Source organism: Bos taurus, chromosome 18, assembly GCF_002263795.3.
Source record: "Bos taurus isolate L1 Dominette 01449 registration number 42190680 breed Hereford chromosome 18, ARS-UCD2.0, whole genome shotgun sequence".
In the NCBI taxonomy this organism is placed as follows: domain Eukaryota; kingdom Metazoa; phylum Chordata; class Mammalia; order Artiodactyla; family Bovidae; genus Bos; species Bos taurus.
Window position 1 is genome coordinate 58,123,453 of NC_037345.1, and position 12,449 is coordinate 58,135,901.

Genomic DNA, 12,449 nt, shown 5'->3' on the forward strand with positions numbered 1-12,449 from the left:
AAAGACTGTTCTATACATCAGTGTCTCTTTTGCTGTCTCGTATACAGGGTTATTGTTACCATCTTTCTAAATTCCATATATATGCGTTAGTATACTGTATTGGTGTTTTTCTTTCTGGCTTACTTCACTCTGTATAATAGGCTCCAGTTTCATCCACCTCATTAGAACTGATTCAAATGTATTCTTTTTAATGGCTGAGTAATACTCCATTGTGTATATGTACCACAGCTTTCTTATCCATTCATCTGCTGATGGACATCTAGGTTGCTTCCATGTCCTGGCTATTATAAACAGTGCTGCGATGAATATTGAGGTACACGTGTCTCTTTCCCTTCTGGTTTTCTTGGTGTGTATGCCCAGCAGTGGAATTGCTGGATCATAAGGCAGTTCTATTTCCAGTTTTTTAAGGAATCTCCACACTGTTCTCCATAGTGGCTGTACTAGTTTGCATTCCCACCAACAGTGTAAGAGGGTTCCCTTTTCTCCACACCCTCTCCAGCATTTATTGCTTGTAGACTTTTGGATTGAAGCCATTCTGACTGGCGTGAAATGGTACCTCATTGTGGTTTTGATTTGCATTTCTCTGATAATGAGTGATGTTGAGCATCTTTTCATGTGTTTGTTAGCCATCTGTATGTCTTCTTTGGAGAAATGTCTATTTAGTTCTTTGGCCCATTTTTTGATTGGGTCATTTATTTTTCTGGAATTGAGCTGTAGGAGTTGCTTGTGTATTTTTGAGATTAATTCTTTGTCAGTTGCTTCATTTGCAATTATTTTCTCCCATTCTGAAGGCTGTCTTTTCATCTTGCTTATAGTTTCCTTTGTTGTGCAGAAGCTTTTAAGTTTAATTAGGTCCCATTTGTTTATTTTTGCTTTTATTTCCAATATTCTGGGAGGTGGGTCATAGAGGATCCTGCTGTGATGTATGTTGGAGAGTGTTTTGCCTATGTTCTCCTCTAGGAGTTTTGAGTTAATTTTTGTATGTAGTGTTAAGTAAGGGTCCAACTTCCTTCTTTTGCATGTGGATATCCAACTTTCCCAGCCTCATTTGTTGAAAGAACTGTCATTTTCCCACATTGCCCAGAACTTGGGTAAGAAGATTTCCACTTGTTCCAGGAAGCATTCTTGTATCCCCTAATCAGGATTGTGTAAGATCTTTATAATTTTCTCTTTGAGAAAGTCATGTCTCTCTCAGCATTACATCCTTATCATTATGACTATTAAAGAATGTGAAGAAACGTCTTAGATTTTACCCTACACACAAGAAAACAAATTATCCTGTCAACTTCATGGATCTGTCAGAAGGCATGAGACTCCTGGGTCTGAGAAGAAAGATTTTATCATTCATGACACAAGAACAGCAAGAGCTTTGCGTTTTCATTTGTTCTTGTCTGTATCAGGCTTCTCAGAGGTGATAAAAAGAGGCCCCCAAAACACATAATAGGTTTACATCACAAGTGAAGATGTGAAGAAGAAATCCAAATATTTTAATGTTGGTCACGAACAAACCTGCCCAAATTTTGCCTCAGAGGAAAGCATTGTTTTTATTATGCTGATCAAGTAATTAACCTGTCCTTTTCCCTGGGGAATATACTGTAGACATTGTCTGAAGCTGGTTGTTATATGAAAAGTTCTTGAAAAGATAATTTAGGACAGAAGCTTACACAAACTGTGAAGAAACTTACAGCAAAACTTGTCTCTCAGCACGGTGCAACTTTCCCTTTAAAACATGAGCCTAATCAACCTTCTAAACAAAAAGGCCCACTGAAGCTTTCTGGTCCCAAGACTAAACTTGACTGTGTGCACACTGGGGTTGTAAATATTGGAAGAGTTACAAGAAGAGATGGGATCACCAGGAAATCTGACAGAAAGCCAGTTCCAAGGGTGAGATGATGTCAAACTGGATGAGGCAATGATAGAGGACAGCAAATAAAAAGCAAGGCAAGCACAACATTTTCAGAAGAAGTGGAAATGTGTTATCTTGAAATGTAAAGAGACAAGTTGCTACTGACATATATAACAAATTATTCTGAATAGATTGCTGATGTAAATTTTAAAGATATAAAATGATGTTTTTAGAAGAAAACAGAGAACATTTCTGAGCTCTAATAGGAAAAGACTGTTTTTAAACAGAGCAAAATATCGACTATAAAGGAGGACATGACAGATGAGCTTGTATTGAAGTTAAGTGCTTCTACTCATCAAAAGAGAAGATAGAAAACAAGATGGAGAATTCGTTTCATCTTGCAAAACTGAAACAGTAACTCCCCATCTCTTCTTCCTCAGTACCCTAACAACTGCCTTCCTGCTTTTATTGCTGTGATTTTTACTATGATAAATATCTCATAAAAGTGGAATCATACAGTGTTTGTCTTTTTGTGACTGGTTTATTTCACTTTATATAGTATCTGCAAAGTTTGTCCATGTTGTGGTATATATCATTATTTCCTCCTTTTAAGCCTAAATAATATTCCATTGTATGTAGATACCAGTTTGTTTTTGCATATGATATGAGAAACTATTCCAGTTTGATTGTTTTGCATGTAGCTGTTCAGTTTCCCAACACCATCTGTTGAAGAGACTGTCTTTGCCCTATTGTATCTGCTTGCCTCCTGTGTCATAGAGAAATTGACCATTAAGTGTAGATTCATTTCTGTTCTATTTATTCTGTTCCATTGATCTATGTGTCCCTTGATCTTGTGTCAGTACCACACTGTTTTGATGCCTGTAGTTTTACAGTGTAGTTTGAAATTGGGAGCAAGATAGCTCCAACTTTGTTTTTCCTTCTCAAGATTGTTTTGGCTATTCAGGGTCTTTTGTGTTTCCATACAGACTTTATGTCTTCACTCCAGGCTTTCCCCACCATGGTTTTATTTGGGTATGAATACATACCCATTCACTGTTATACCCTGAAACATGCTATCTTTCTTACCCCCTGACCCATGAGGAGGTAATGCTCACATAGACTATAGAGTCCATGGAATTCTCCAGGCTAGAATACTAGAGTGGGTAGCCGTTCCCTTCTCCAGGGGATCTTCCCAACCCAGGGATCAAACTCAGGTCTCCCACATTGCAGGCAGATTCTTTACCAGCTGAGCCACCAGGGAAGCCCAATTTTAAGGCAGCCTATAGCAAATATTGTCTGTGGATTGTTGCAGGGTGAAAGGATTACAAGCAGAGGAAAGGATGCCTTTTTCCTGCGTCCAGAAGTCTAGAGATATACCTGTTCTTCTGTATATGAAATCATCATCCAGAGATACACAGGGACCATGTAAGTTGATTTTATGAAGGTGAATGTGACAATGTGAGTTCATATGAATGTGTGTCATGTGTTTAGGAATATGATGTGTGTTTGGGTGTGGTGAGCATGTGCACAAATGTTTGTGAGTTTTAAACTATAATTGTGCAAGTACTATATACATAAGTATGTGAGTATTAATGCACATGGGTGTTTGCATCTGCCTGTAGGTGTTCAAATGAGTTTGTGTGCAGACTTAGTTGACCACCAAGTATGGCTCCAAATCCCTAACTTGAAAATCGGCAGTGATTGCATCATGACGCTGCATCAAATGTAGATGTATTTATACGAAAAAACCAGATTTCTTGCAAGTCCTAATTTATATTTCTTAATATCAGAGTACCAAGTGCTTATTCTTGAAAAATAGCACAATTAATTAATTAATGTAGAGCACTGTGGTAACTATTTTATCTCTTTGAATGAAGTAATTGAGTATTGGTTCATCTGATATTTACAAGAATGGTAGAATCTGTCTGTTGAGCCGTCAGAACTAAGTGCTCATTTGTGAGACACTCGTTTTGAACCTTCTCATTTTTTCCATGTATATTGTTCTGTTGTGTGTCAGTTGCTCAGTCATGTCTGACTCTTTGAGACCCCATGGACTGTAGCCCACCAGGCTCCTCTGTCCGTGGAATTCTCAAGGCAAGAGTACTGGAGTGGGTTGCCATTTCCATCTCCAGGGGGTCTTCCCAACCCAGGGATCAAACCTGTATTGCAGGCAGATGCTTTACCGTCTGAGCTACTAGGGAAGCCCCATATTGTTCTGTGTCTGATTCTAATTGCTAATGGAGGTGAATAATCATAAAGTAAATTTTTCTACAACATCTCCATGTTGATTGGCATCGATTTATGCAAAGCATCCAATTAATTGGCTCTGATTTGTGCTGACATTTTCTATAATGAGTAATGTGTCCTGTTCTTCCTTTTACTTGTTTCTCTTTGAATGTTTTTCCCAGGTATTTTGTCCCATTCCATTTCTCTAACAATACTTTAATTGATCATTCAGTTTAACGGTCTGAAGATTAGGAGAGCTCTAGTTTCAGGGTAGAGAAACATCTCAGGGAAGTAAAGAATGCAGAGGGACACACAGTTCATGCCAGTCCCTTATGTGTGTGACTTCAGAAAGTCCAGCTTTCCTCGATGTGAGACCCTGTCTGCCTCCAGGGATCATGGAAAGTAAGAAGGCTCTTGGAAACACTCCTTTAGTCTCCTAAGGGTGCTAACTAGAAACTTGTAATTGTTTCCAGTAATTAACAACCGAGAGAAAAGTTTCCAGAAATGTTCTCAGATCCCAGGCCTGCACTCCCATTGCTGCTGCAGGTGAAATGATAATTGCAGCTCTGATGGGAGGGGAGGGGAGGACACAGCATCTCAAACCCATATATCAGGATCCAGTTGCCTCCCTCCCACACAGACACTAGGTATAATGACCACCAGAAAGCCCACTCTCCTGATAGCAGGAAGGTGTCAGGTAAGTGTTTTCCATCTCATTCTAAGCAGCAGAGTCTATAAGAGAAAGTCAGATCAAGAGTCTGGAGAAGAGATCATATCAGACAAAGGCAATCTTCTGTGTAGTAACTGGATTCAGTGCCAACAGCGGGCAGGATGGTGTAAGTCTGAGGCATGAGCTGAGCTAATATTGAGAGATGGGTTTCTAGAACCCATGGCAATCTCTAAAGACCCTTCATGCAATCAAATGTAATCCTCTGACAGTTTCTGTTGTGACTCAATCCACGTTACAGCAAAACCTGATTTTTAAGGTGCTTAAAAATATTTGTGATGAAAGGATCCTAGTCCACATTGGGGAAATGTCATTTGTAAATAAGTATATGGTCTATCATTTGGTAATATTTAAGCTATTTGTTAACTATACTGAAAAAAGCTTTGCTTCTCACTGAGTTAAAGCTCTTGGGTTTAACTCATTCATGTCCATCAAAGCCATTTCTAGGCAAAGAATGAAACTGCATACATGGCATAATTCCAATAAAGATATTTTTCTCAACTTAAAAAAAATTGTATTTTAACTGGTAAAATACATTTGTAAAATCAATCTGCTGTTGAGTCTGCCTTACAGGAATTATAGACTCCATGTTCAGGATGACTAGAAGTTCACCACCAATCCATACAGGTTTGCACTAAAATGTATGATGGATCTGAAGAAATCATCTAATCCCATGCAGAAAGTGTGTCTAAATGAAAACGACTTGAATAGAAAGGGTTGTTCCAGTCCTGGATGTCTGATGCAATTAGTGTAGACAGTAGCTTTGCCTGAACTGAAAACCTCTGTAGTGTGTTCATTCTGGTGAGGTTACTGTCATTCTTAGATTTAAAGAACAGTTGACATGGTAATTGTAAGTTAGAGGCAGCAGCTGCCAGTCTCCTAGCATGTTGATTCTTTTTTTTTTTTTTTTAAATAGGCTACTATCAATCCAAAAATCCAGTCTCTGAATTTATAAAATACATAAGAATACATGCCTTGCAGATGCTATTTTACACATATGTCTGGTATGTCAGTGGCATGCACAAATATTATTTCTTTGTTGCTATTTTTGCTTAGCTCTGGAATTAACAAATAGATAAGTATATGAATTGAAAACAACAATAATTCAGTTTTTGCACTCTTTTATCATGTATTAGTGTTTTATGGCTCAAAGTTTACAATGTTACTTGTGCTTATTCAATAATTCCTGTGATAGGTACATTATACCTACATTACAGACATAAAAGCATCCTAATACCATTCCAGTACTGAGCCATTCTCATCTTCATGACATTAAGTTATCTTGGGCAGGTTCCTGCCATATGCCATATTCTGCTGCCAGCAATCCATATATATGTATTAAGATATCTAAAACCTAATACATAGTACATAGTGCCCTAAAGAATAAAGCTTTACAAAAATGGAATCTTCTTATAATAAAAATATAAAAGACCATTGGTCTAAAATCAAGTTAAGAAGTTGTGAAATCAAAACTAAATATGGGTATGGGTTATTATTTGAATACAACTAACTGGTTTTTGGCAGAGCTGGTGGGTCAGTGCACTCTCTTGACCAGCCTAATGAGTTTCTAAAGTCTTCACTCTGCCCTGTGCAGCAGATCTCAACAAATACATAACCTCTCTGTGTTACCTTTCCTTGAAAAAATTGAAGTCACAGAAATCCCAGGCTCGTGGATTTGTGAAGAATGAAGTGATAGCATGGAGTGCCTTCAACAAGTAATTTTGCATTTTAAGTGCTCTTTCAATGTTATACATTGAGCCCTTTTAAGGCTACTAGTAGCAGAAAAGCATAAAGCAAAATTTTCCAAGTGGGACCTGAGGATAAGTGGAGAATATTGGATTTCAGTGGACATGATGCATACAGCACACACCTGATGTTCCCATAGAGACAATAACTCACAAGACAAGTACCAGTGACTGTGAACTGAGAGGATGGCTGGCAGCTTTCTCATAATAGGCATGATCATCTTAACACAGACCGTGGTTGGAATCCTGGGGAATTTCTCACTCCTTTGCAGTTATATCGTCCTTCACGTCATGGGTTACAGGTTAAGGTCCACAGATTTGATCCTTAAGCACCTGATTGTGGCCAACTCCTTGGTCCTCCTCTGTAAAGGGGTCCCCGAGACAATGGCAATCTTTGGGTGGAAGCAGATCCGCAGTGATTTTGGCTGCAAACTTCTCTTCTTTCTACACAGAATGGGGAGGGGAATGTCCATTGGCAGCATCTGCCTCTTGAGTGTCTTTCAGATGATCACAATCAGTCCCTGGAACTCCAGGTGGGCAGCGCTGAAAGTAATAGCTCCCAAGTACACTGTTCCCTCTATTTTCCTGTGTTGGATCCTCCAAATGCCGGTAAATGTCATTTTCCCTATCTTTATAACTGGCAAATGGAGTCACAATAACATCACAGAGGAAAGAGATTATGGCTGCTGTTCTAGTATTCAAACTGACCAGAAGAATATAAAAACCAGAGACGCCTTGTATGCAGCATTGCTGTCATCCCCTGATGTTTTATGTTTGGGGCTCACGCTCTGGGCCGGTGGCTCCATGGTTCTCATTCTCTACCGACATAAGCAGCAGGTCCAGCACATTCGTAGGACCGATGCCTCCTCCAGGTCCTCCCCTGAGTCCAGGGCTACTAAAACCATCCTTCTCCTGGGGGGCACCTTTGTCTGCTTTTATACTCTTTCCTCCATCTTTCAAGTTCTTCTGGCTCTTTTTGTTCAGCCCAGCTGGTTGTTTGTGAACATGACTATAATCATAGCAGCATGCTTCCCAAGTGTCAGCCCCTTTCTGCTCATAAGCCGTGACTCCAGTGTACAAAGGCTCTACTTTGCCTGGGAAAGAAATGCAAAGTCCTCTACTATTATGAGAAAAGTGTGAATTTTATTTATTCTGTAATGAGCCACTGCCAGCTCATTTATTCACCCTCAGAATCCTAATTTAAAATTTGAATTTCAAGATAATATACAGGACATGCCAAATGTCTTCTTCAATATAAAGACCAATTGAAATATATTGTCATGAAATATGAATACCTCATAAAAAATCATATCATTGAAGTTTCCTTGTAGAAAAGGAGTTCAGAAATTTATGCAATAAACAAGTCTTGAAATGATATGCATATTATAAAGTGTTCAAATGTGTTACTTTCAGTCTAACAGAACGAATTTCCCACAAATGAAGTAGGTGTGGAATTATAGATAAAAGTATACATGAAAACGGATCAGTGTGTACAGTAGTCAGAAATAAAATGGAAGAAATTAATGTCCTCACAGAGTAAAGAATACCCTGGTTACTACGCGAAGGTAAAATCAGGTAAGAATTTGGGAGCCAGTTACAAGTTTATAGTTCACATTGTTAAGAGAGATGGCAGTATTTATTAGAAAGAGTCTTGCAGGGAGATTAAGGCATTTAAATATTTTCATGTAGAAATGAGCAGTTTGAAGTGAAGTACAATACAAAACACACCGAAAGAAAAATATATTTCAGCAGATTTAAAAAACTGAAATATATTTGACATATAACATTGTGTGAATTTTAAGTGTAAGATGTGATAATTGTTACACATAAATATTGTGATGTGACTGCCATTACAACCACATATCACAATGCATAACTTTTCTTTTACGTCAAATTTTTCCTTGAATTATAGTTGATTTACAGTATTATAGTAGTGGCAGAGCTACAACATTGTGGTTCAGTATATAGGTTATACTTTGTTTAAAGTTATTATGAACTATTGGCTATATTCCCTGTGCTGTAAAGTATGTCCTTGTAGTTTATTTATTTTCTACATAGTAATGTGTACTTCTAAATCTTTACTCTGTCTTGCCCCTTCCCACTTTCTCTCTCCACTGGTAAGCACTAGTTTATTCTCTATATGCGAGAGTCTTTTTCTATATCATTATTTCCATCCATTTGTACTAGCTTTAGATTCCATATGTCAAGGGATAATATACAGTATTTAACTTTGTCTGACTTAATTCACTAAACAGAATGATTTCCAGGTCCATCTATGGTAGAAGCAGCGAAATTTTATTCCTAAAGGGTGAGGAATATTCCATTGTGTGTGTGTACTGAATTCATTAGCTTTCTGGTGGAGACATTAGGGTTTTCTATAGAAAGTATCATTTCTCTATAGTAGTGACAGTTTTACTTCTCTTAGGCATTGGATGTCTCTTATTACTTTTTTGTCCAAATACTGTTAAACCAGAGTGGCAAGAGTGAGCATCCTTGTCTTGGTCCTGATTTTAGAGGAAAAAGCTTTCAGATATCCACCTCTGTGGGTTTGATTTGTTACGTGGAGATGTATTTTCTCTATGCTCAAATGGATGTTAGATTTTGTCAATGCTTTTTCTATGTCTATTGACAAAATCTTGTGTTTAATGTGGTGTATCACGTGGATTGACTTGTGGATTTTTAACCATCCTTGCATCTCTGGAACAATGCTACGTGGTAATCATTTATGATATCTTTAATAGATTGTTGAATTCTGTCTGCTAATATTTTGTTGAAAATTTTTTTCAACCATATTCATCAAGAAAATGATCTGTAATTTTCTGTAGTGTCTCTTTATAGTACTGATATCAATGTAAAGTTAGCCTGATATAATAAATTTAAGAGTGTTCTCCTCCTCTTTAATTTTTGGAATAGTTTAAGAAGGGTAGATTTTATTTTTAAAAATGCTTCATAGGATCACATGTGACACCCTCAGGCCCTGGACAGTGTTTTCTGGGAGGTTTTTGATTCAGTTCAGTTCAGTTCACTCTCTCAGTCGTGTCCGACTTTTTGCGACCCCATGAACCGCAGTACACCAGGCCTCCCTGTCCATCACCAACTCCTGGAGTTTACCCAAACTCATGTCCATTGAGTCGATGATGCCATCCAACCATCTCATCCTCTGTCGTCCCCTTCTCCTCTCACCTTCAATCTTTTCCAGCATCAGGGTCTTTTCAAATGAGTCAGCTCTTCACAGAAGGTGGCCAAAGTATTGGAGTTTCAGCTTCAACATCAGTCCTTCCAAATAATATTAAGGACCGATTTCCTTTAGGAAGGACTGGTTGGATCTCCTTGCAGTCCAAGGGACTCTCAAGAGTCTTCTCCAACACCACAGTTCAAAAGCATCAATTCTTCAGCGCTCAGCTTTCTTTATAGTCCAACGCTCACATCCATATGTGCCTACTGGAAAAACCATAGCCTTGACTAGACAGACCTTTGTGGACAAAGTCATGTCTCTGCTTTTCAATATGCTATCTAGGTTGGTCATAACTTTCCTTCTAAGGAGTAAGCGTCTTTTAATTTCGTGGCTGTAATCACCATCTGCAGTGATTTTGGAGCCCCCCCCCCCCCCACCAAAATAAAGTCAGCCACTGTTTCTACTGTTTCCCCTTCTATTTGCCATGAAGTGATGGGACTGGATGCCATGATCTTAGTTTTCTGAATGTTGAGCTGTAAGCTAACTTTTTCACTCTCCTCTTTCACTTTCATCAAGAGGCTTTTTAGTTCCTCTTCACTTTCTGCCGTAAGGGTCATTTCATCTGCATATCTGAGGTTATTGATATTTCTCCCAGAAATCTTGATTCCAGCTTGTGCTTCCTCCAGCCCCGCATTTCTCATGATGTACTCTGCATATAAGTTAAATAAGCAGAGTGACAATATACAGCCTTGACGTAGTCCTTTTCCTATTTGGAACCAGTCTGTTGTTCCATGTCCAGTTCTAACTGTTGCTTCCTGACCTGCATATAGGTTTCTCAAGAGGCAGGTCAGGTGGTCTGGTATTCCCACCTCTTTCAGAATTTTTCACAGTTTATTGTGATCCACACATCAAAGGCTTTGGCATAGTCAAGAAAGCAGAAATAGGTGTTTTTCTGGAACTCTCTTGCTTTTTTGCAGATGTTGGCAATTTGATCTCTGGTTGGTTCCTCTGCCTTTTCTAAAACCAGTTGAACATCTGGAAGTTCACAGTTCATGTATTGATGAAGCTTGACTTGGAGAATTTTGAGCATTACTTTACTAGCGTGTGAGATGTGTGCAATTGTGTAGTAGTTTGAGCATTCTTTGGCATTGCCTTTCTTTGGGATTGGAATGAAAATGGACCTTTTCCATTCCTGTGGCCCCTGCTGAATTTTCCAAATTTGCTGGCATATTGAGTGCATCGCTTTCACAGCATCATCTTTTAGGACTTGAAATAGCTCAACTGGAATTCCATCACCTCCACTAGCTTTGTTCGTAGTGATACTTCCTAAGACCCACTTGGCTTCACATTGCAGGATGTCTGGCTCTAGGTGAGTGTGAATGATCACACCATCATGATTATCTGGCTTGTGAAGGTCTTTTTTGTACAGTTCTTCTGTGTATTCTTGCCACCTTTTCTTAATATCTTCTGCTTCTGTTAGGTCCATACCATTTTTGTCCTTTATTGCGCCCAACTTTACATGAAATGTTCCCTTGGTGTCTCTAATTTTCTTGAAGAGATATCTAGTCTTTCCCATTCTGTTGTTTTCCTCTATTTCTTGGCATTGATCGCTGAAGAAGGCTTTCTTATCTCTCCTTGCTATTCTTTGGAACTCTGCATTCAAATGAGTATATCTTTCCTTTTCTCCCTTGCTTTTCACGTCTCTTCCTTTCACAGCTATTTGTAAGGCCTCCTCAGACAGCCATTTTGCTTTTTTGCTTTCTAGATTGTCTATTTCTTCCTAATTCAGTCTTATTTTTTTTTAATATAAATGTATTTATTTTAATTGGAGGCTAATTACAATATTGTATTGCTTTTGCCATACATCCACATGAATCCACCATGGGTGTACACGTGTTCCCCATCCTGAATCCCCCTCCCATGTCCCTCCCCATACCATCCCTCTGGGTCATCCCAGTGCACCAGCCCCGAGCATCAAAGACTGTTTCTAGAAATTTGGTCAGTTAAGTGGATTTGGGCTTTTTCTTTAGATTTTTTCAGACATTTGAAATAGGCCTGTACTGGTATAAAGTTTTCTCTTAGAAGTGTGTTTACTGTGTTCCCACAATTTTGGAAAGTTGTGTTGTTATTCTCATTTGTCTTCTGGTAATTTCTGATTTACTCTTGATATGTTTTTTGAACCTATTGAGAGGGTGACAGGCAGGAAGGCCAGGAGTCTCCAAGTGGAGGAAATAGCCTGCAAGTGTCAGACATTTTTGTCTCTCTTAAGTGGCAGGAGGAAACAAACTAGCAATATTTTTTTCTTCTCGATACAAATTTAAAAGGAGGTTTCTCTTAACATACTGTGTTGCCATAATGACACCTGGTTTCACCTGAAGTTAACTATTCTCAAACCTTGACATAACCAATGCATTTTTCTTATGGAAATGTTTGTCTTAAGCTATTTAATGTACTGTGCATTTACCCCAGACTCTGTCTTCAAGTCGGTTCCGCCTAATGGCTCAGAAGCTACTTGACAAAGCAGAGTATTATACTCAGATATTGTTCCCCTAACCTATGTAAACAAAATTATTTGTATGGTAATCTGCCCTTCTACAAGATTCAAGTTAATCATTTTATGGCCTGGGATGAGTCGTCTAGTGTCAAGATTATCCCAAAATGCATCTTATGGATGAGGGGCCTTGTGCCATTCTGAGTTTTAAGACATTCCTTTCTTTCATTAACAGACGG

At 38.6% G+C, this 12,449-nt stretch overlaps 2 protein-coding genes across 2 annotated transcripts in view; both read left to right on the plus strand.

Moving 5' to 3' along the window:
• The first annotated feature begins 838 nt into the window (after positions 1-838).
• Positions 839-12,449, plus strand: part of BOSTAUV1R417 (vomeronasal 1 receptor bosTauV1R417) — a 70,262-nt gene continuing 58,651 nt past the window's right edge. Inside the window, exon 1 of the mRNA XM_015458319.3 lies at positions 839-3,271. Coding sequence (XP_015313805.1) covers positions 3,187-3,271 — 85 coding nt within the window. The 5' untranslated portion in view covers positions 839-3,186. The remainder of the gene's footprint in view (positions 3,272-12,449) is intronic.
• On the plus strand, positions 3,265-7,634 carry BOSTAUV1R414 (vomeronasal 1 receptor bosTauV1R414). The gene is given in 2 exon segments (XM_010815328.4): positions 3,265-7,510; positions 7,512-7,634. Coding segments are annotated over 2 exon segments (816 nt in total). The 5' UTR covers positions 3,265-6,730; the 3' UTR covers positions 7,548-7,634.